The 23,851-nt window shown below is 40.9% G+C and overlaps 1 protein-coding gene across 10 annotated transcripts in view; it reads left to right on the top strand.

The window, feature by feature from the left end:
* Positions 1 to 23,851, top strand: part of PH4alphaEFB (prolyl 4-hydroxylase subunit alpha-1) — a 193,736-nt gene that overhangs the window by 123,698 nt on the left and 46,187 nt on the right. For 8 of the 10 annotated variants that reach the window (XM_070087846.1, XM_070087844.1, XM_070087843.1 and 5 more), the window contains 4 exons: positions 7,355 to 7,526; positions 7,970 to 8,124; positions 8,669 to 8,842; positions 9,410 to 9,741. In XM_070087846.1, the coding sequence (XP_069943947.1) occupies positions 7,357 to 7,526; positions 7,970 to 8,124; positions 8,669 to 8,842; positions 9,410 to 9,741 (831 nt within the window). In that variant the 5' untranslated portion in view covers positions 7,355 to 7,356. The other 2 variants (XM_070087847.1, XM_070087845.1) reach the window with 2 other exon arrangements.

Below are 23,851 nucleotides of genomic sequence, written 5' to 3'. Positions count from 1 at the left end.
TATACAGTGAGAGATACCTCTCGGTGTATATACAGTGAGAGATACCTCTCGGTGTATATACAGTGAGAGATACCTCTCGGTGTATATACAGTGAGAGATACCTCTCGGTGTATATACAGTGAGAGGCACCTCTCGGTGTATATACAGTGAGAGACACCTCTCGGTGTATATACAGTGAGAGACACCTCTCGGTGTATATACAGTGAGAGACACCTCTCGGTGTATATACAGTGAGAGACACCTCTCGGTGTATATACAGTGAGAGGCACCTCTCGGTGTATATACAGTGAGAGGCACCTCTCGGTGTATATACAGTGAGAGGCACCTCTCGGTGTATATACAGTGAGAGACACCTCTCGGTGTATATACAGTGAGAGGCACCTCTCGGTGTATATACAGTGAGAGGCACCTCTCGGTGTATATACAGTGAGAGACACCTCTCGGTGTATATACAGTGAGAGGCACCTCTCGGTGTATATACAGTGAGAGGCACCTCTCGGTATATATACAGTGAGAGGCACCTCTCGGTATATATACAGTGAGAGGCACCTCTCGGTATATATACAGTGAGAGGCACCTCTCGGTGTATATACAGTGAGAGGCACCTCTCGGTATATATACAGTGAGAGGCACTTCTCGGTGTATATACAGTGAGAGGCACCTCTCGGTGTATATACAGTGAGAGGCACCTCTCGGTATATATATACAGTGAGAGGCACCTCTCGGTATATATACAGTGAGAGGCACCTCTCGGTATATATACAGTGAGAGGCACCTCTCGGTGTATATACAGTGAGAGGCACCTCTCGGTGTATATACAGTGAGAAGCACCTCTCGGTATATATATACAGTGAGAGGCACCTCTCGGTATATATACAGTGAGAGGCACCTCTCGGTATATATACAGTGAGAGGCACCTCTCGGTGTATATACAGTGAGAGGCACCTCTCGGTATATATACAGTGAGAGGCACCTCTCGGTGTATATAGAGTGAGAGGCACCTCTCGGTGTATATACAGTGAGAGACACCTCTCGGTATATATACAGTGAGAGACACCTCTCGGTGTATATACAGTGAGAGACACCTCTCGGTATATATACAGTGAGAGACACCTCTCGGTGTATATACAGTGAGAGACACCTCTCGGTGTATATACAGTGAGAGGCACCTCTCGGTATATATACAGTGAGAGGCACCTCTCGGTGTATATACAGTGAGAGGCACCTCTCGGTGTATATACAGTGAGAGGCACCTCTCGGTATATATACAGTGAGAGGCACCTCTCGGTGTAAATATCCTGACAGGAAAGGTTTTCTTACACCATTTAACTTTCAGTGGGGGTGGGGTGGTTCCTTGATACCGGGGGAAAACTTGATCCAACGAATTGGAACTGCCCTCTCCTTCCCCAGATCATATGTAATTACCTCCCATTCAATCAAGCGCTATATGACCTTGATGAATTTATTTTCCTGTTGGAGGAGGTAATGAAGATTTTGAGTGCTAGGTGCTTAAATATCCCACAGGCTTGTGTGAGTGTGTTAGATCGGAGTGAAATTATTATTATTATTAATATTATAATTATGGGGAGCGCTAAACCTGTAGGATTATACAGCGCATGTGGGGGGATGGGAGGTATTCAGGCTCAATTCAGGGAACCGGAGCACAGATCCAATTCCTTAGATCAAGAGCCCCTCACCAGCGTCAAGGAACCTCCCTTGAGGGGATCGGAGTGAAAGCAAGTGTTATTCGTGGCTTGATGTGCCAATAACAATGTTCGACTTATTGTAAAAGGTATGATACAATACCGACATTCTTTTAAGTAGGATACACTAGTGTTGAAAGTTTGAAGCCGATCGGAAGAGGCATTCTTGGTCGCACGGAAACCAAATCTCGCAATGGTGCAAATAAAGTCGACCAGAAGCTACGTACACTACACCAGCGTTGAAAATTTGAAGCTGATCGGATGAGGCGTTCTCGAGTTACAAACAAGGACCCCAATGGAAATAAGTCAGTTTGTCTGACTGTTTTGGATTGTCCTGGGTAATTTATACATGTGTTACTATGTATGATAGTTGTACTTATGTATATCTGTACCTAACCTTGGAGGAGAAAAAATTCAGGCAGCCATTTAAAGTTGCCCTTTCGAGGATACCTAACAAACCACTGTAGGTCATTCAGTGTTAGTTGAATAGAATGTCTTGCCATTTGAAACATTTTAAGAAGACATTTTCCGTCTCCTGCATTTTCGTTTATATCTACACTACAACGCTCATTCCACACGTGGTTGTTTGAATCCTTCAGTCCAACAAAACAATGTTAATTTGAAGTTTATGAAGAAGGAAAATTAACCTTTAAATATACTGCAGGCATCTGGAAGTAAGGTTTTAAGTAACAGTAATTTTGTTTATAATTGAATGATGTTTCTAAGTGTAAGTCAGACATTATTTTGTTTTACGATATATACAAGTTGTCTGCTTAGGGCTCGATACGAGGTACTGTTAGTGGCTCTATAAACCCCACCAATAACAGCTATCTACTTCACAAAGTAGGTAGTTATTTCTTGGACAGATTGTTAATAATAATATCTATTTCTACGAGTACATGTACAAGATATACATGCCTAGCTGACATCAGTGACATACTACTCATAGGATGCGACCCACACCAGTCGACTAACACCCAGGTACCCATTTTACTGATGGGTGAACATGGACAACCGGTGTAAGGAAACACACCCAATGTTTCCACCCCTTCGCCGGGAATTGAACCCAGACCCTCAGTGTGAGGCGAGAGCTTTTCCCACCAGGCCACGAGGCACCGTTCTGTTATTTGGGGGATATTTGTGAAAATCATTTTTTTTCTTTTGCCAAGAGGGGCACTTCAAAGCCAATGAACGCTTAGTATTGCGGCCTGGGAAATCACAGCGAACAAGAAACAAGATTACAGTAGTCACAATTGATTTTTTATCAAATCACACTGGGCATAGTTAAGTTCGTTAGCTGTTTTAAATTTTAAGTTATAATCGTGACTGATTTCTACTGTAACCTACAGCTAGCCTTTAAATAATAAGATATATTACAAGGACCTGGAGTTTACCTGGAGAGAGTTCCGGGGGTCAACGCCCCCGCGGCCCGGTCTGTGACCAGGCCTCCTGGTGGATCAGAGCCTGATCAACCAGGCTGTTGCTGCTGGCTGCACGCAAACCAACATACGAGCCACAGCCCGGCTGGTCAGGAACCGACTTTAGGTGCTTGTCCAGTGCCAGCTTGAAGACTGCCAGGGGTCTGTTGGTAATCCCCCTTATGTATGCTGGGAGGCAGTTGAACAGTCTTGGGCCCCTGACACTTATTGTATGGTCTCTTAACGTGCTAGTGACACCCCTGCTTTTCATTGGGGGATGTTGCATCGTCTGCCAAGTCTTTTGCTTTCATAGTTTACCTGGAGTTTACCTGGAGAGAGTTTCGGGGGTCAACGCCCCCGCGGCCCGGTCTGTGACCAGGCCTCCTGGTGGATCAGCGCCTGATCAACCAGGCTGTTGCTGCTGGCTGCACGCAAACCAACGTACGAGCCACAGCCCGGCTGATCAGGAACTGACTTTAGGTGCTTGTCCAGTGCCAGCTTGAAGACTGCCAGGGGTCTGTTGGTAATCCCCCTTATGTGTGCTGGGAGGCAGTTGAACAGTCTCGGGCCCCTGACACTTATTGTATGGTCTCTTAACGTGCTAGTGACACCCCTGCTTTTCATTGGGGGGATGGTGCATCGTCTGCCAAGTCTTTTGCTTTCGTAGTGGGTGATTTTCGTGTGCAAGTTCGGTACTAGTCCCTCTAGGATTTTCCAGGTGTATATAATGATGTATCTCTCCTGCCTGCGTTCCAGGGAATACAGGTTTAGGAACCTCAAGCGCTCCCAGTAATTGAGGTGTTTTATCTCCGTTATGCGTGCCGTGAAGGTTCTCTGTACATTTTCTAGGTCAGCAATTTCACCTGCCTTGAAAGGTGCTGTTAGTGTGCAGCAATATTCCAGCCTAGATAGAACAAGTGACCTGAAGAGTGTCATCATGGGCTTGGCCTCCCTAGTTTTGAAGGTTCTCATTATCCATCCTGTCATTTTTCTAGCAGATGCGATTGATACAATGTTATGGTCCTTAAAGGTGAGATCCTCCGACATAATCACTCCCAGGTCTTTGACGTTGGTGTTTCGCTCTATATTGTGGCCAGAATTTGTTTTGTACTCTGATGAAGATTTAATTTCCTCGTGTTTACCATATCTGAGTAATTGAAATTTCTCATTCTCGTTGAACTTCATATTGTTTTCTGCAGCCCACTGAAAGATTTGGTTGATGTCCGCCTGGAGCTTTGCAGTGTCTGCAATGGAAGACACTGTCATCCAGATTCGGGTGTCATCTGCAAAGGAAGACACGGTGCTGTGGCTGACATCCTTGTCTATGTCGGATATGAGGATGAGGAACAAGATGGGAGCGAGTACTGTGCCTTGTGGAACAGAGCTTTTCACCGTAGCTGCCTCGGACTTTACTCTGTTGACGACTACTCTCTGTGTTCTGTTAGTGAGGAAATTATAGATCCATCGACCGACTTTTCCTGTTATTCCTTTAGCACGCATTTTGTGGAAATAAGTCATTTCATCTGACTTTTTTGGCCTATCCTAAGTAATTTACAAGTGTTACTACATATGAAAATTGTAGTCACCTAAATGTGTGTAGCTGTACTTAATGTGGACCTGTACCTAAATAAGCATATTATAGTTATGTGGTGGAGTAATCCCTCACACGGGAAACCAGGGCTCGATACGGCGTGAGCTGTCAGTGGCCCTATTAACCCAAACAAGATGATGGAGTAAGGTATATAAACCGTAATTTACGGCGTATGCTGTCAGCACAGTGGCCCTGATAAACCCAACAAAGAAGAACCTTCGTAATTGATACTAATAAATTGGCTTATAAAGATTCGTGAATAAAGACTAGGACGTATTAGAAAACGTTTCGGTCCCGGGACCTTGATTACTGCTGTGATCAAGGTCCAAGGACCGAAACGTTTTCTAATATGCCCTATTGCTTGCTCAAGTGTCGTTTTTAAGCCGGAGTTGGGTAAAGTTAAGTTGCATTGCCATCCGGATCGTCAGGAGAGTCTACTCCCATATTTTCGCCTTGCTACTAGCTCCAGGACGCGTTGGGGACACGGAACATATATCCCCACTATCCAACTTGCCAATCGTCGAGGCTTCTTCTTCGGACACCGGAAAGTAGGACTTGATACGGCGTGAGCCGGCAGTGGTCCTATAAACCCCCAACCAGTGGTGTAGGTTAGGCTAGGTAAGATTCGTCAGGAAACGGGTCATGTTTCACGACGCGGGTCTTATTCATGACCCGCCACTGGAGCTTCTGGTCATCTAACTGAGGCCTTCCGCTGGCTTAACTGGTCCCTCCTCTTGAAAACCTTATCTTATAGCAAGGTGATGGAGTAAGTTTAGGTTCCATTGGGTGGTTTTCGTTACGTTATTTGCCATTTGCACAATATAATACTTTCTCTAATGTGAAACTCACTCAATATTTTACAATTTAAACTACATTTTATCACCGAAATCTCCCGAGGTTTCACACTCAACAATTACCATGCTGTATAGTCCTTGTGGCTTAGCGCTTCTTTTTGATTATAATAATAAACAATTACCACAATTTTTTATGCGGTTTAGTATTTCTCCACTTGTTTACTGGTATATCCCAGGGTAAGTCTTCATAATGCACCAAATATGTGTACCCATAACATTGTGTACCTTCAAGACCATTGTAAGAATTTAAAACTAATAAATAGCTTACTCTCATGGCTCAGTTGTAGCACCTGTTTCTCACACACACAAACAACCTGGGTTTGATCCTGGGGCGAATGCAGTTGATGGCCCATGTTTCCAAGCATCTATTTATCTTGTTCATTTAGCAGTAAATAGGTACCTGGGTGCTATGTGCCTGTGTTGGGCAGTAAGGAAGTAAGAAGTCACTGAAAAAAGTCTCGGGGAAAAATGTCACAATATTAGTAAGGTAAATTATTAGAGCAGATAAACTTTTATGTTAGTATAGATTGAGTAGCAGGTTTTTAGGTTAGTTTGTATTAAGTTAATTTGTTAGGTTAGTTTGTATTAAGTTAATTTGTTAGGTTAGTTTGTATTAAGTTAATTTGTTAGGTTAGTTTGTATTAAGTTAATTTGTTAGGTTAGTTTGTATTAAGTTAATTTGTTAGGTTAGTTTGTATTAAGTTAATTTGTTAGGTTAGTTTGTATTAAGTTAATTTGTTAGGTTAGTTTGTATTAAGTTAATTTGTTAGGTTAGTTTGTATTAAGTTAATTTGTTAGGTTAGTTTGTATTAAGTTAATTTGTTAGGTTAGTTTGTATTAAGTTAATTTGTTAGGTTAGTTTGTATTAAGTTAATTTGTTAGGTTAGTTTGTATTAGGTTAATTTATTAGGTTAGTTTGCATTAGGTTAATTTGTTAGGTTAGTTTGCATTAGGTTAATTTGTTGGTTAGTTTGTATTAGGTTAATTTGTAAGGTTAGTTTGCATTAGGTTAATTTGTTAGGTTAATTTGTATTAGGTTAATTTGTTAGGTAAGTTTATATTAGGTTAATGTGTTAGGTTAGTTTATATTAGGTTGGGTTAATTTAAGTTAAGTTTGGTTAGTTTTTTAGCAAGGTTCAAATTTAGTTTGGGTGACTTTCCAGCCAGAATTGTGACATTTTTTGACTTGTTGTTTCCCCCTAGATTTGTGAGTGGCATCCTGGGTTTGAGCATGAAAGAACCCAAATGGAAATAAGCCACACTGTTTGGTTTGGGTTATTCTGGAATGCTAATTCTATGAGTTGATAGCCCTTGATGGCATTGAGGGGCCATTGATACATTCCTGGGATCAAACCTGATTGCTTTACATTCCTCATTTGCTGCATAGCCCCTATGGGTTTAACTCTTTCCCCTAATTGCAATAATAATTATTGTATAGGTTAATAATGTAGAGCTACTCTCCTTTCCCTTGGATCAAATTTGATTGCCTCCCATTTCCTAGGCACTGCATGATTATCTTTGGGTTTAGCATTTCCCTATGAACATTATAATAATAATAATAATAAGTTGCTCTTTAAAAATCTAATGGCTTCATAATGAAATATATTGCATGGAACTGTGTTCACTAAGTGGGCATCTTAAGAACACTATGCCAGTGTTATGCAGTATTTAATTATAAATACAGTAATAATATTTGCACTTTTAATAAATTTTTCATTCAGTGTTGCATTTACTTGCTTTGTAGCTCTTAACATCTTCTGTTTCATTTTATTTATATCCTTCTTTCAGAAATGTGGTTGTTTATGTGTTTGTGTGTTGGGATGCTTGTGTTGCCCAACAATGGTGAGGTGTATACAGCCATGACAGACATTGGTCGTCTCCTCACCACCGAGGGGGAAATGATTAGAGCAGTTGAGAATTATATCATTGCTCAGGAAAGCAAGTTGGAGAAGCTTAGAAGGTAAAAAGAAATCTTCCACTTGATATAATCCAGTGCATACTGTGCATTTTAATTGTGCTAAATTTAATCAGTATAAAAATTGCTCAAGAGTCCTGGAATCCTAAAAAGTCTCAAGTAATTTTTCTTATATATCAGAGGCTTATTTATTCCTAAATTTATTTTGTACAAAACAACCAGCATAATTTGTCTATTATACTGGTTGTTTTGTGCAGGGCATTTAATGGAGCTTTTGAGAATACTTTGGTATGCACTTTAATGATTTAAATAGATATTTGAAATAGTATGCCTTTAATGAAATATTTGTCAGATGAATGTGCATGTATATTAAATAAAGCATTATTATGGGTAAAAATTTTGAATATAGTCATAGCACAAACAAAATTTATTTTGCAACTACCAGTAGGAAACAATAAGGTCTAAGTGTAAGCTGCCTTCATTTATAGAGATGTTTACGAGATGGAACGAGTACACGATGAAGCTGCTCGTTCTCCTGAGGCCTTCTTGGGGAATCCTATTAATACCTTCCTGCTAGTGAAACGACTTACTGTGGACTGGACAGACCTGCAGAATATTATGACTGACGACAGTATGGGCAAAGGTAAAGGAAAGAAGCCAGCATTAAGTCATCTTTGCTGTATTGACTTCAAGTTTTTTGTTCACTTAATAAATTTTTTTACTATATATTACTGGATTTATAGGCTGTTCTGTAATGCTGAAGAAAGTGTCTTCTAAACATTTTAGCCTGTAATATCAGGATGGTATAAGCAAGCTACCATAATAAACATGTATTGATATAAAATATAGCAAATGAAAATTAAATACATGTTTTTGTTGCAAATTATACAGTAAGTCATGCACATCACAGTAGTACAATACTAGGAATGCATTTTAAATGTGAATAAATGATAGTCATTGCTAAGCTTATTTTTTGTTACATAAAGACTTTGTATTACCTCTGCATTCTCTTATGTTCATCATTCATTTAACACTATCAGATGCAGTAGTTGTACATGTACAATAATGATATTTTAAGTTGAACCCATATGTACCATTTTAACAGAGCTTAAATCATAATCAGGAAATATGATTTTAATTTTTTACTCCTTAGACTATTAATAAAAAAAATTATATCTTGTTTTAAGCTATGTTGAACAATTTGACAAGCATGGCTGATTTCCTGCATTGGCCTGACGAAGAGGACCTGAATGGTGTGGCTGTTGCTCTTATGAGGCTTCAGGATACTTACAATCTTGACACATCTCAGCTGGCTCGAGGACACATCTATGGCAAGAGACAGGCATATAGAGAACTGACAGGTGGGAAGAATTACTTGTCAGTTTTTGAAGCAACATATTAAAGACATATCTTCTTCTTTCAACAAACTGGCCATATCCCACCGAAGCAGGGTGGCCTGAAAAGAAAAACAAAAGTTTCTCTTTTTAAATTTAGTAATTTATACAGGAGAAGAGGTTACTAGCCCCTTGCTCCCATTAAAGGCATATATTGTGCAGTAATAATTAGTGATCTAGTAAATAAAAGAGGAGCAATAGTTTCCGCACTGCATTGCAGTATGGAGGGCTGTAGCCTACAAATGTGTTGTGAGTTATGTGTATAAAGAACAGTACAGTACTGGGGCATAGTTATGTTTCACACATGTTCATATTAGTCTGGGGAGTGTAAAACTTTATTAGTTCTTAAGTGCAGTGTTTGTAAGTGTGGATGTTTGTTACTTGGGGCATTTAACAGATTGGTGACTTGCCGTTGGATTGTCAAGGGGTGGCAGTAATGCTAAAAATGACTAGAGTTCTGCAGTACAGTTAAGCTGATATCTGATCCAATTATTTACTGTTTTATGACAGTCTATTATTTTCACATGATTGCAGCTGCCGACTGCTTTGAACTTGGTCGCCAGAGCTACAACGGTGGAGACCATTACCATACAATGCTGTGGATGAATGAAGCACTCAAACGCCAAGAGATGGAAAGCAACAAGACAGTGGATCATGCTGATATCCTGGAATATCTAGCTTTCTCTACCTACATGCAGGGTAATGTGAGACAGGCTCTGAAGCTGACAAATGAGCTTTTGGTAGAGAGGCCCAACCATCAGAGAGCACAGGGAAACAAGGTGTATTATGAGGAAACCCTTCAAGCTCAACTAGCCAAGAAACGTGGAGAAGATGGTGCCACCATGGATGAAGAAGCTGTAGAAAAGGTATTTCATACCTGTATTTAATTTAAGAAACTCAATGTCTTGACACAATTAACAAGTTGTTGAGCACTGTATATAGTTATGTAAATTTGCTCTCATTTTTCTTACTGGCCATTTCCTACCGAGACAGAGTGACCCAGAAAAACATTTGCTTCCTAGCTGCATTTCCAGAAGTGGACATAATCATAGTTCATTAATGATTTTATTGCAAATTTAAACTTTTTTAATTATATTTTAGCTGTTTTTAAGGTGCAGACATCACCTTAGTCACATATTATAGATTAGGTTTAATATATACAGTAGGGCCCCACTTTACGAAGTTTCGCCTTATGGCATTCCACTAATATGGCGATGTCAAATTATGACCAAAATTTGCTATACAGCGAGCAGACTTTCAAATATGGCACACCCCACCCGGTTTGTTTACATTCTCCGTGAGCGCAACTCTATTATGTCTGGAAATTTTTCAAAATGTCAAGTGTTTTAAAGTTATTGCATATTTTACTCTGATTTGCTAAAAAAAAAAATTATATTTATGTGTACCTGTACCTAAATATACTTACACACTGTGTTGGCATGCAGGTACACATTAAAATCACTAAGAGACTCTCTACTCAACGCCATATAATCTCTTGGACGCATTAAATGTCGTAGATTACATTAATGTAGACATTTCCTTTAGTCCATCTATGATATTTTTTTTCAAAATTATATAATAAACATGCTACGTAACATATAAACATGATATATACAGCCACAGTATAAAAATTGACATAAATATAAGATTTATTTACCAAGCGTTTGGTAGGAGAGTCGAAGAATTACATTTTCTCTAGTCAGACACCAGAAACTTAACTAGAAATTTATTCCTTTCTATAGATATTCACGACCCTTGTGGGTTTAGCACTTCTTTTTTATTATGATTATAATAATAACTTGTAATAATAATAATAACTTGTAATAATAATAATTTGTAATAATAATTCGTAATAATAATAATAATTTGTTAGAGCATCATTCCTTCTAAAAATTACATGAGAAAGAAAGTGTTGGTCTTTATTTATTCTACTGTATCAGTGTGGAGACAACTTGTACACAATGTAAAGTGTATTGTATTATGGTATAATACAAACGTATGAAAGAACACCAGATGTGTTTGCCTGGTTTGTTTACATTGCATGTGGGTGGAGTGGGGTAGGGAGGGCAGCCTTGGCTGGCTACCATACTTCCCAAACCTGACTTTCTACAAATAAGTCACCTCTCACCCTGCATTAAGACTACAAATATTTTAAGGTAATTAATGAATGTTCTGTATAGGTATTTTATAGCTCTGGGGCGCTTTAATCCTTTGACTGTTTTAGCCGTATATATACGTCTTACGAGCCACCGTTTTTGACGTATATATACTCATAAATTCTAGCGGCTTCAAATCAAGCAGGAGAAAGCTGGTAGGCCCACATGTGAGAGAATGGGTCTGTGTGGTCAGTGTGCACCATATAAATGGAAAACATATTTTAGAAATAGAGTTGATTTTTGATTGGTTTTACTATGAAAAGAACCTTGAAATGGAGCTCAAAGTAGGGGAAATGTTTGATTTTTGCCGATGCTCAAAAGTAAACAAATGATGTCATTTTCCAATAAATGTCCAAGTAGCCATTCTAATATGCAGTCATGAATGGGTTGACATTATTTATACAATTATTACAATATTGCAGTAGTCTGCATAACAGTAAATATCCTATTTTTTGTTTGAATAAAAATTCAAAATAAAAAGCAGGAGTAATATCAGAGGGGCCTGGAGACAGGACTGATGAACAAAGAAAATGTTATTTTAGTCAGGAATGTCTGCATTGTTCATTCTGGACCCTATTTTGAAATTGTCATATTTTTTTAATTCTTGTGAAATTGGCCAAATTGCAAATTTCTGACCACATTATTAGGTAGTTGAAATAACAAAGGGAGTTCTTTAGAAATTCATTTGTTCTGTTGATTGAGTACAAGAAACTGCCCATTTACCAATTTCAACTACCCAATAAAGTGGTCAGAAATTGGCAATTTGGCCAATTTCACGTAAATTAAAAAATTTGCCAGTTTCAAAATAGGGTCCAGAATGAACAATGCAGACATTCCTGGCTCTAAAATAACATTTTTTGTTCATCAGTCCTGTCTCCAGGCCCCTCTGATATTACTCTTGCTTTCTATTTTGAATTTTTATTCAAACAAAAAATAGATTTACTGTTATGCAGACTACTGCAATATTGTAATAATTGTATAAATAATGTCAACCCATTCATGAATGGCTACTTGGACATTTATTGGACAATGACATCATTTGTTTACTTTTGAACAAAATCAAACATTTCAGCTACTTTGAGCTCCATTTCAATGTTCTTTTCATAGTAAAACCAATAAAAATCACCTCTATTTCTATAATATGTTTTCCCTTCTATCAAATAAGACCAAGAAAACGAGAATAGAACCATAAATACTATACGAAAATAGACCACAAATTCGGCGTTTTAATTAAAAAAAAGTGGTCGGAGTTTTTTTTTCTCATTATGCACTGCGTGCTCCAGGGTTTTTGTATATGGTGCACACAGACCCATTTTCTCACATGTGGGCCTACCAGCTTTCTCCTGCTTGATTTGAAGCCACTAGAATTTATGAGTATACATATGTACGTCAAGCATGGTGGCTCGTAAGAAGTATATATACAACCGAAACAGTCTTAATGTAGGGTGAGAGGTGAAAAGTATTTACAGTGGACCCCTGCCTTACGAACGCATCGCGTTACGTTAAATTCGCCATACAAAGCATTTGAAGGCAAAAATTTTGCCTCGCCTTACGTGATTCATCCAGGACACGTCCCACGTGTGGCCTCAGTGCCAGTGTTTACAAGCCAGCAGCCAGTGTGGTTGCATCTACGCATACATTCGGTACAGTTCACATTATCCCAGTGTTTTTAGTGCTTGTAACTGCAAAATAAGTCACCATTGACCCCAAGAAAGCTTCTAGTGCCATCCCTGTGGTAAAAAGGGCGAGAATTAGTATGGAATTGAAAAAAGAGATTAAGGAAATGTGTGCAAAGTGGGTTGAACTGCAAACCTTTATGGATGAAAATCACCCTGACACAGCTACTGCAAGCCATGTTGGCAACCTGTACAATGACAATGTTATGGCCCATTTTAGGAAAGTCTTAAAGGAACGGGAGGTACAGAGCTCTATGGACAGAGTTGTTGTGCGACAGAGGTCCAGTGGCTCCCAAGCTGGTCCTAGTAGCATTAAAAGAAGAAGGGAAGTAACACCGGAAAAGGACTTGCTACTTCAAGTCCTAATAGAAGGGGATTCCCCTTCTGAACAATAACTTCCACACTCTCCCCTCCTCCCATCCCATCAATCATCACCAGATCTTCAATAAAGGTAAGTGTCATGTATTCTATTCTTAGTAGAGTAGTAATTGTGCATGTCTTCTTCAATCTGTGTGTATTAAAATTAATATTTCATGTGGTAAAATTTTTTTTTTTTTTTTCATACTTTGAGGTGTCAGGAACGGATTAATTTGATTTCCATTATTTCTTATGGGGAAAATTAATTTGGCTAACGATGATTTCGGCTTTCAGTGAGCTCTCAGGAACAGATTAATATCGTAAGGCAGGGGTCCACTGTATTTGTAGAAAGTTGTGTGGGAGGTATGGCATCCTGCCTGGCCACTCCCACCTACTACAACATTAAGCTCCCTAGAGCGATAAAATGCATATATAGTACACTCATTATTTTTTATTAACACACTGGCTGATTCCCACCAAGACAGGGTGACCCGAAAAAGAAAAACTTTCACCATCATTCACTCCATCACTGTCTTGCCAGAAGGGTGCTTTACACTAGTTTTTAAACTGCAACATTAACACCCCTCCTTCAGAGTGCAGGCACTGTACTTCCCATCTCCAGGACTCAAGTCCGGCCTGCCGGTTTCCCTGAATCCCTTCATAAATGTTACTTTGCTCACACTCCAACAGCACGTCAAGTATTAAAAACCATTTGTCTCCATTCACTCCTATCAAACACGCTCATGCATGCCTGCTGGAAGTCCAAGCCCCTCGCTCACAAAACCTCCTTTACCCCCTCCCTCCAACCTTTCCTAGGCCGACCCCTACCCCGCCTTCCTTCCACTACAGACTGCTACACTCTTGAAGTCATTCTGTTTCGCTCCATTCTCTCTACATGTCCGAACCACCTCAACAACCCTTCCTCAGCCCTCTGGACAACAGTTTTGGTAATCCCGCACCTCCTCCTAACTTCCAAACTACGAATTCTCTGCATTATATTCACACCACACATTGCCCTCAGACATGACATCTCCACTGCCTCCAGCCTTCTCCTCGCTGCAACATTCATCACCCATGCTTCACACCCATATAAGAGCATTGGTAAAACTATACTCTCATACATTCCCCTCTTTGCCTCCAAGGACAAAGTTCTTTGTCTCCACAATCTCCTAAGTGCACTGCTCACCCTTTTCCCCTCATCAATTCAATGATTTACCTCATCTTTCATAGACCCATCCGCTGACACGTCCACTCCCAAATATCTGAATACATTCACCTCCTCCATACTCTCTCCCTCCAATCTGATATCCAATCTTTCATCACCTAATCTTTTTGTTATCCTCATAGCCTTACTCTTTCCTGTATTCACTTTTAATTTTCTTCTTTTGCATACCCTACCAAATTCATCCATCAACCTCTGCAACTTCTCTTCAGAATCTCATTAATTACCTTAAATATTTGTAGTCTTAATGTAGGGTGAGAGGTGAGTTTTATTTGTATGAAGTCAAGTTGGGAAGTATGAGTAGCCAGGAAGGGCAGCCCTCCCTACCCCACCCACACATAATGTAAACAAACCAGATGAACGCGTCTGGTTTTCGCCACAAGTCCTACAAGTTTCCTGGCTACCACAAGTCCTACAAGCTGCCTGGCTACCGCAAGTCCTACAAGTTGCCTGGCTACCAGAAGTCCTACAAGTTGCCTGGCTACCACAAGTCGCCTGGCTACCAGAAGTCCTACAAGTTGCCTGGCTACCACAAGTCGCCTGGCTACCAGAAGTCCTACAAGTTGCCTGGCTTCCACAGGTCCTACAAGTTGCCTGACTGCCACAAGTCCTACAAGTTGCCTGGCTACCACAAGTCCTACAAGTTGCCTGGCTACCACATCTCATATTTATGTTAATTTATTCTACTGCGGGGTGTATTTAGATGGATTAAGCAAAATGTCTATATTAACATTTTATACGATATTTAATGTTCCATAGAGTGATTATTATTGTGTTGTTATTATCATCATTAATATGGCATCTTCAAGACTAATAAGACACTTAGTGATTTTAATGTGTACCTGCATGCCAGCACAGTGTGCAAGTTTACTTAGGTACAGGTACACATACGTATAATTATCATTTATAATATAATAGGTAGTAGGTTGGTAGACAGCAACCACCCAGGGAGGTACTACCGTCCTGCCAAGTGAGTGTAAAACGAAAGCCTGTGATTGTTTTACATGATGGTAGGATTGCTGATGTCTTCTGTCTGTCTCATAAATATGCAAGATTACAGGTATGTCTTGCTACTTCTACTTACACTTAGGTCACACTACACATACATGTACACATTTATTTATACACACTCATCTGAATTTTCTTTGATTTTATCTTAATAGTTCTTGGTCTTATTACTTTTCCTTTTATATCCATGGGGAAGTGGAATAAGAATCTTTCCTCCGTAAGCCATGCGTGTTGTAAAAGTCATCTAAAATGCCGGGAACAATGGGGTAGTAACCCCTTTTCCTGTAAAGATTACTAAAAAGAATAAGAAGAAGAAAATTGGGGATTTTCTTTCTTTTTTGGGTCACCCTGCCTCGGTGGGAGACGGCCGACTTGTTGAAAAAAAAAAAAAATAATAATGTAGGGGTAGCAGTAATGTTAAATGATCAGTTATGGAATGAGAAAAGAGAATATGAATGTGTAAATTCAAGAATTATGTGGATTAAAGTAAAGGTTGGATGCGAGAAGTGGGTCATAATAAGCGTGTATGCACCTGGAGAAGAGAGGAATGCAGAGGAGAGAGAGAGATTTTGGGAGATGTTAAGTGAATGTATAGGAGCCTTTGAACCAAGTGAGAGAGTAGTTGTGGTGGGGGACCTGAATGCTAAAGTAGGAGAAACTTTTAGAGAGGGTGTGGTAGGTAAGTTTGGGGTGCCAGGTGTAAATGATAATGGGAGCCCTTTGATTGAACTTTGTATAGAAAGGGGTTTAGTTATAGGTAATACATATTTTAAGAAAAAGAGGATAAATAAGTATACACGATATGATGTAGGGCGAAATGACAGTAGTTTGTTGGATTATGTATTGGTAGATAAAAGACTGTTGAGTAGACTTCAGGATGTACATGTTTATAGAGGGGCCACAGATATATCAGATCACTTTCTAGTTGTAGCTACACTGAGAGTAAAAGGTAGATGGGATACAAGGAGAATAGAAGCATCAGGGAAGAGAGAGGTGAAGGTTTATAAACTAAAAGAGGAGACAGTTAGGGTAAGATATAAACAGCTATTGGAGGATAGATGGGCTAATGAGAGCATAGGCAATGGGGTCGAAGAGGTATGGGGTTGGTTTAAAAATGTAGTGTTAGAGTGTTCAGCAGAAGTTTGTGGTTACAGGAAAGTGGGTGCAGGAGGGAAGAGGAGCGATTGGTGGAATGATGATGTAAAGAGAGTAGTAAGGGAGAAAAAGTAAGCATATGAGAAGTTTTTACAAAGTAGAAGTGATGCAAGGAGGGAAGAGTATATGGAGAAAAAGAGAGAGGTTAAGAGAGTGGTGAAGCAATGTAAAAAGAGAGCAAATGAGAGAGTGGGTGAGATGTTATCAACAAATTTTGTTGAAAATAAGAAAAAGTTTTGGAGTGAGATTAACAAGTTAAGAAAGCCTAGAGAACAAATGGATTTGTCAGTTAAAAATTGGAGAGGAGAGTTATTAAATGGAGAGTTAGAGGTATTGGGAAGATGGAGGGAATATTTTGAGGAATTGTTAAATGTTGATGAAGATAGGGAAGCTGTGATTTCGTGTATAGGGCAAGGAGGAATAACATCTTGTAGGAGTGAGGAAGAGCCAGTTGTGAGTGTGGGGGAAGTTCGTGAGGCAGTAGGTAAAATGAAAGGGGGTAAGGCAGCCGGGATTGATGGGATAAAGATAGAAATGTTAAAAGCAGGTGGGGATATAGTTTTGGAGTGGTTGGTGCAATTATTTAATAAATGTATGGAAGAGGGTAAGGTACCTAGGGATTGGCAGAGAGCATGCATAGTTCCTTTGTATAAAGGCAAAGGGGATAAAAGAGAGTGCAAAAATTATAGGGGGATAAGTCTGTTGAGTGTACCTGGTAAAGTGTATGGTAGAGTTATAATTGAAAGAATTAAGAGTAAGACGGAGAATAGGATAGCAGATGAACAAGGAGGCTTTAGGAAAGGTAGGGGGTGTGTGGACCAGGTGTTTACAGTGAAACATATAAGTGAACAGTATTTAGATAAGGCTAAAGAGGTCTTTGTGGCATTTATGGATTTGGAAAAGGCATATGACAGGGTGGATAGGGGGGCAATGTGGCAGATGTTGCAAGTGTATGGTGTAGGAGGTAGGTTACTGAAAGCAGTGAAGAGTTTTTACGAGGATAGTGAGGCTCTAGTTAGAGTATGTAGGAAAGAGGGAAATTTTTTCCCAGTAAAAGTAGGCCTTAGACAAGGATGTGTGATGTCACCGTGGTTGTTTAATATATTTATAGATGGGGTTGTAAGAGAAGTAAATGCGAGGGTCTTGGCAAGAGGCGTGGAGTTAAAAGATAAAGAATCACACACAAAGTGGGAGTTGTCACAGCTGCTCTTTGCTGATGACACTGTGCTCTTGGGAGATTCTGAAGAGAAGCTGCAGAGATTGGTGGATGAATTTGGTAGGGTGTGCAAAAGAAGAAAATTAAAGGTGAATACAGGAAAGAGTAAGGTTATGAGGATAACAAAAAGATTAGGTGATGAAAGATTGAATATCAGATTGGAGGGAGAGAGTATGGAGGAGGTGAACGTATTCAGATATTTGGGAGTGGACGTGTCAGCGGATGGGTCTATGAAAGATGAGGTGAATCATAGAATTGATGAGGGAAAAAGAGTGAGTGGTGCACTTAGGAGTCTGTGGAGACAAGGAACTTTGTCCTTGGAGGCAAAGAGGGGAATGTATGAGAGTATAGTTTTACCAACGCTCTTATATGGGTGTGAAGCGTGGGTGATGAATGTTGCAGCGAGGAGAAGGCTGGAGGCAGTGGAGATATCATGTCTGAGGGCAATGTGTGGTGTGAATATAATGCAGAGAATTCGTAGTTTGGAAGTTAGGAGGAGGTGCGGATTACCAAAACTGTTGTCCAGAGGGCTGAGGAAGGGTTGTTGAGGTGGTTCGGACATGTAGAGAGAATGGAGTGAAACAGAATGACTTCAAGAGTGTATCAGTCTGTAGTGGAAGGAAGGCGGGGTAGGGGTTGGCCTAGGAAGGGTTGGAGGGAGGGGGTAAAGGAGGTTTTGTGTGCGAGGGGCTTGGACTTCCAGCAGGCATGCGTGAGCGTGTTTGATAGGAGTGAATGGAGACAAATGGTTTTTAATACTTGACGTGCTGTTGGAGTGTGAGCAAAGTAACATTTATGAAGGGATTCAGGGAAACCGGCAGGCCGGACTTGAGTCCTGGAGATGGGAAGTACAGTGCCTGCACTCTGAAGGAGGGGTGCTAATGTTGCAGTTTAAAAACTGTAGTGTAAAGCACCCTTCTGGCAAGACAGTGATGGAGTGAATGATGGTGAAAGTTTTTCTTTTTCGGGCCACCCTGCCTTGGTGGGAATCGGCCAGTGTGATAATAATAATAATGTAATCCGCCTGGGCTACATAGCTACACGATATTTAATGTGGCCCAGATCCATATTATTACCATCGACATACAATATTCACTGAGTTTAATCGTTTGTAACAACTACCTTTAGATGTCATCATAAACAAAAGGAGAAGTAATGAATAATTCATGCCGAGAATTGTAAACAAAAGCATTATGTATTAACCCTTTCAGGGTTTCAGACGTGCTAGTACAGCTTAAGCACCAGGGTTATTGACGTACTAGTATGCCTAAATTCTAGTACCCTCAAATCTAGTGAGAGAAAGCTGGTAGGCCTACATATGAAAGAATGGGTCTATGTAGTAAGTGTGCAGAGTATAAAAAAATCCTGCAGCACACAGTGCGTAATGAGAAAAAAAAAGCTTTGACTGTGTTTTTGGATTAAAACAGCGACTTTGCACTGTATTTTCGTATGGTATTTATTGTCGTATTCTAGTTTTCCTGGTCTCATTTTATAGAATGGAAGACATATTACAGAAATTGAGATGATTTTGGCTGGTTTTACAATGAAAAGTACCTTGAAATTGAGCTCCAAGTAGCAGAAATGTTTGATTTTTACCAAAGTTCAAAAGTAAACAAATCATGCTAAGCGTCAATACACGTCAACTGGTGAGTCTAATATTCTTTCACAAGTGTGCCGACATTATTTATACAATTTCTACACTAATGCAGTAGTCTGCATAACAGTAAATCTTATTTTTTTGTGAGAATAAAAAATCAAAGTGGAAAGCAAAAGAAATGTAAGAGGGGCATGGGGACGTGACTAATGAACAGAGGAAATGTTATTTTATTGCCAGGAATGTCTTGTTTATTCTGGACTCTATTTGGAAATTGGCATCTTTTGAAATTTGTGTGAAATTGGCAAAATTGCTAAATTCTGACCACTTTATTGGATAGTTGCAATCGGTAAATGGGTGGTTTCTTGTACTCATTCGATAGAAAAAATGAAGTTCTAGCGAAATAGTTATGATTTTTGTCGACTAATATGCTGGAATTGGCCGAAAATAGGGCTCAAAGTGGGCAAAATCGCTGATGCCTAAACAACGTCAATACTGCTAACTTCGCGAGAGCATAATTCCATAAGTTTTCCATCAAATTTCATACTTTTGGTGTCATTATGATCGGGAAAAGATTCTCTATCTTTTCATAAGAAAATATAATTTTTTTTTTAAATTTGGGCGACCCTGAGAACAAGTCTGGAAGAGGGCCTGGGGACCCTGAAAGGGTTAAGGGGAGTGACGTAATGTTTTCCCTCCACCCAGCAACCACACCTCCATAGCATATAAACAGCATGTTTATATGCTATGTAACGTGTTTCTTATATAATTTTGAAGAGAATATCATAGATGGATTGATGAAAATGTCTATATTGACATAAAATTACACATTTAATGTGCCCAAGAGTGATTATTATTACATAATGGAGAGATGTGATCATGGAGAATGTAAACAAATTGGGTGGCCCCGCGCCATATTTGAAAGACCACTTGCCGTAGGGAAAGTTTGGTCATAATTTGAGATTGCCGTATTAGCGGAACGCTGTAAGGCGAAATGCCCAAAAGCAGGGCCCTACTGTATTTTGTTTAAATTGTGAGCATCTTAAGTATTTGAAATGCACTTTTATATTTATTATATACAGTATCTTTCCTCATACACTACAGAGATTTGTGTAATGCCTCGGTGGGAGACGGCCGACTTGTTGAAAAAAAAAAAAAAATTATTCAATATGTGCTATGTCATAATTTTGTGAGTCATTGTATACTGTATATATAACTTCTTTCTTTGGGGTATGTGTTCCATAATAATCTATTCACATAAATTATCTGGTCTGCATGGTTCTGTAGGTCAAAGGTCAGCAGCGTGAAGAGTAGATAAGAGAAACAAACATTATTTGTTTCTTGGACCCCTCATCAGCTCATCCACTTGATTTATTCCTTCTGCCTCCTTCCTCAGCTCATTTCCCTATGTACTGTGTATGTAGACAGCCTGTACTGTCTGCACAGACAGCCCATGCTGTCTGCCAGCTTAGTTCATATTTCGCGCCACTAAGGTGCTGCCATCTATAGGCCTTGCCACTTCAGTATGCCCAGACTTGCCTCGCACTCACACAGCGGCCTGGCATCAACACACAAGGCCTCCCAGCTCTCTCTCGTGGGCATGGCCCTGCCCGGGCCATGGGCACAACACACAAGCCTGTGAACCCAAAACGACTTAACAATAAACAAAGAAGCCTCCGAAGAAGACGTATCATTAACACCGCTCTTCAGCCTACCAAACAACCCCATAATAAATGGTGACAGCGGTGCTCCGCAGCAGTTGTGTTTGCCCCGCGAGGAAGGAAGAGGTATGAAGTCATCTTCACTTCATCACCCTACACAAGAAGCATCCGTCTCTCAACAAGTTATCCTGATGTCGTGTCTGCAAGTTTGAGCACCCAGACACAGGTACAAGCAGGATCCAGCCGAAATTTGTCGAAATTCTCCGAGAATTGTGAGTGGCGTCACAGTGACCCCACGCTACAGCGTCCCACGCTACTGTGTCCCACGCTGTTTCTCAAGTCACATGTTCAGCGTCACTTGTATGTTGCTGTTGTTGTTCAGCTCAGCACAGCTGTTTCAGCAAGCCAGAGGTGAGTTTTGTGGTGATTTCTGCGTCCAGTGTGAGCTTCTCCACGTGTTTGTGGGTGGAGGAGGAGGAGGAATGGCCAGATGCCCGCCCTGCCATACACTCATGCACGCTCCTCGCCACCACACTACCATACACTCACCACTGCCCACTCCCTCTGCTGTGTTTTCTGCTGTTTTTCGTGTGAATTCATTGCCAGTACTGTGTATCCGAGTGCCCGAGGCCACTCGAAGCTACGTGGATTACGATGTCACGTGGGTGTGGACGATGTCACGTAGACCTACAAAGCCACGTGAGTTACCAGATGTCCCAGGCCTCATGCTGTGGTCTGCTGCCCGCATCACATCGACGCCACCCACGATGCTGCCCGACTTCATGACGTCACGATGTCTGTTGACGTCACCTCACGATGTCTGCCTGACGTCACCTCGAGATGTCTGCTGACGTCACCCACGATGCTGCCCGACTTCATGACGTCACGATGTCTGCTGACGTCACCTCACGATGTCTGCTGACGTCACCTCACGATGTCTGCTGACGTCACCTCACGATGTCTGCCTGACGTCACCTCGAGATGTCTGCTGACGTCACAGTGCTGCTGACGTCACCTTGCGACATCACGCCTGACATCACATGGTGTCACATCGAGTGTTCTAGTAATTATTTCAGTATTGTCGAGAAGATTGAGAGAAGATATATGTCGTGTGTTAATTAATTCCTCTCAGTCAGTGTTCTCACATTTTAGTATGTCTTAGTCAGTTTTATGCGCAGAAAAGCATCATTTGCTAGTTAAGCCATGTTGTACCGTATGTACAGCGGTGTGTTTTTAAAGTTTCGTGTGTCCAGTGAGGTCTGGCCCAGCCAGACCTGAGTAACACCACAGTGTTAAGTCACCCTTATGACCAGTGTTTGACAGCTGATTACTCAGCCCTGAGCGTATGAGCCCCCTTGTACAGAAAGCTTTTATGCTCGTCGCTCGTGATGTTCTGCAGAATCGTACCTGCTACGATTCCCATCGAGATTTGTTTCACTTCACCTCCAGACCTTCAGAGTGCAGTTATATGTAGAGAAACAAGTCTGGGGACGCTTAGGCTAACCTCTGCTATAACTCCAACTGTTGAGAGATGATACTCGTCAAGCCGCAGCCAGGCCTGTCGGCAGGCGCTGTGTCAGCCTTGTGTCACAAGCTTCAGTGAGCAGCCTGCACAAAGATGTCGTCACTCTGACTGCTAGCTCTCTCACTGCAGTCTGGTGTATGATGTTACGACTCCCAGATGTTTCGCCCAGTCGTCTCTGCCACGACTCGCTCCACGCTCGCCGGCAGTGACAGCCCAGCGACAGTACCAGTCGAGAAGTGTCCTCCTGAGTCGCTTGCCAGAAGTCCTGCCCAGTTGCCGAGTTTTGTCGACGCCTCACTCGAGGGCACCACCATGTCGTGCCCAGGTTGAGTGAAAACCTGCAGCGACTCCTACGATGTCTGCTTCACCTTTTCAGAGGAGACCGTACCCTGTTACGTCACAGCTCAGCCGCAGCGATGTCTCCCGTGTTGCAGTATCTGTCCAGACGCAGGAAGTCGTGCAGTGATGCCCATCGACGCTCATTGCCTTTTACCACGATGTTTAGCACACCCCATGTTTTTTTCTTCCCTCCCCGTAGGAAGTTTTTTTTTCCATGTCCATATGTATATATATGTTTTTATTTTGTGTTCTGTGCCCTGTTCCAACGAGAGAGAGACCAAGTTTCTTTTACTACCTGTATTGTCGCGTCGGGACGACGCGCGGTAGGTGGCCGAGCGTATGTAGACAGCCTGTACTGTCTGCACAGACAGCCCATGCTGTCTGCCAGCTTAGTTCATATTTCGCGTCACTAAGGTGCTGCCATCTATAGGCCTTGCCACTTCAGTATGCCCAGACTTGCCTCACTCTCACTCACACAGCGGCCCAGCAGCAAGACACAAGTGCTCCCAGCTCTCTCTCGTGGGCATGGCCCTGCCCGGGCCATGGGCACAAACACACAAGCCTGTGTAACCCAACACTAGTTATCAATAAAGTAAGAAGCCTCCGAAGAAGAAACATATCATTTAACTACCCGCTACCAGCTACCAAACAAGCCCGTTATATATGACTCTTATGAGTTTAGTGCTTCCCCATGAATATAACAATGATGTTGTTTTATCTGATAAGAGGCATTAAGGTTAAAAGTTTGAAGGCAGTGTTATAATTAGTTTCCCTTTTAAACTAAGCTGGATATTACTTTAGTGAGATGTTTGAAGACTTGTCATTCACAATATCTGACAATGTTCCAAACCAACTTTATGTTATTAGCTATGATGTTGAAAGTTACTCATACAGTTTACCTGGAGTTTACCTGGAGAGAGTTTCGGGGGTCAACGCCCCCGCGGCCCGGTCTGTGGAAAATAACTTATTGTTCATAGTTTGGTTATTCCAAAAATTTCTAAAAAAAAAAAAAAAAAAAAATCATAATTATGTAATTAAGGGAGCCTTTTTATTATGGAGAGATTGTT

This window comes from Cherax quadricarinatus, chromosome 23, assembly GCF_038502225.1.
Source record: "Cherax quadricarinatus isolate ZL_2023a chromosome 23, ASM3850222v1, whole genome shotgun sequence".
Lineage (NCBI taxonomy): Eukaryota > Metazoa > Arthropoda > Malacostraca > Decapoda > Parastacidae > Cherax > Cherax quadricarinatus.
The sequence above is the reverse complement of the archived record's forward strand: the minus strand, read 5'-3'. Positions and strand labels throughout refer to the sequence as shown.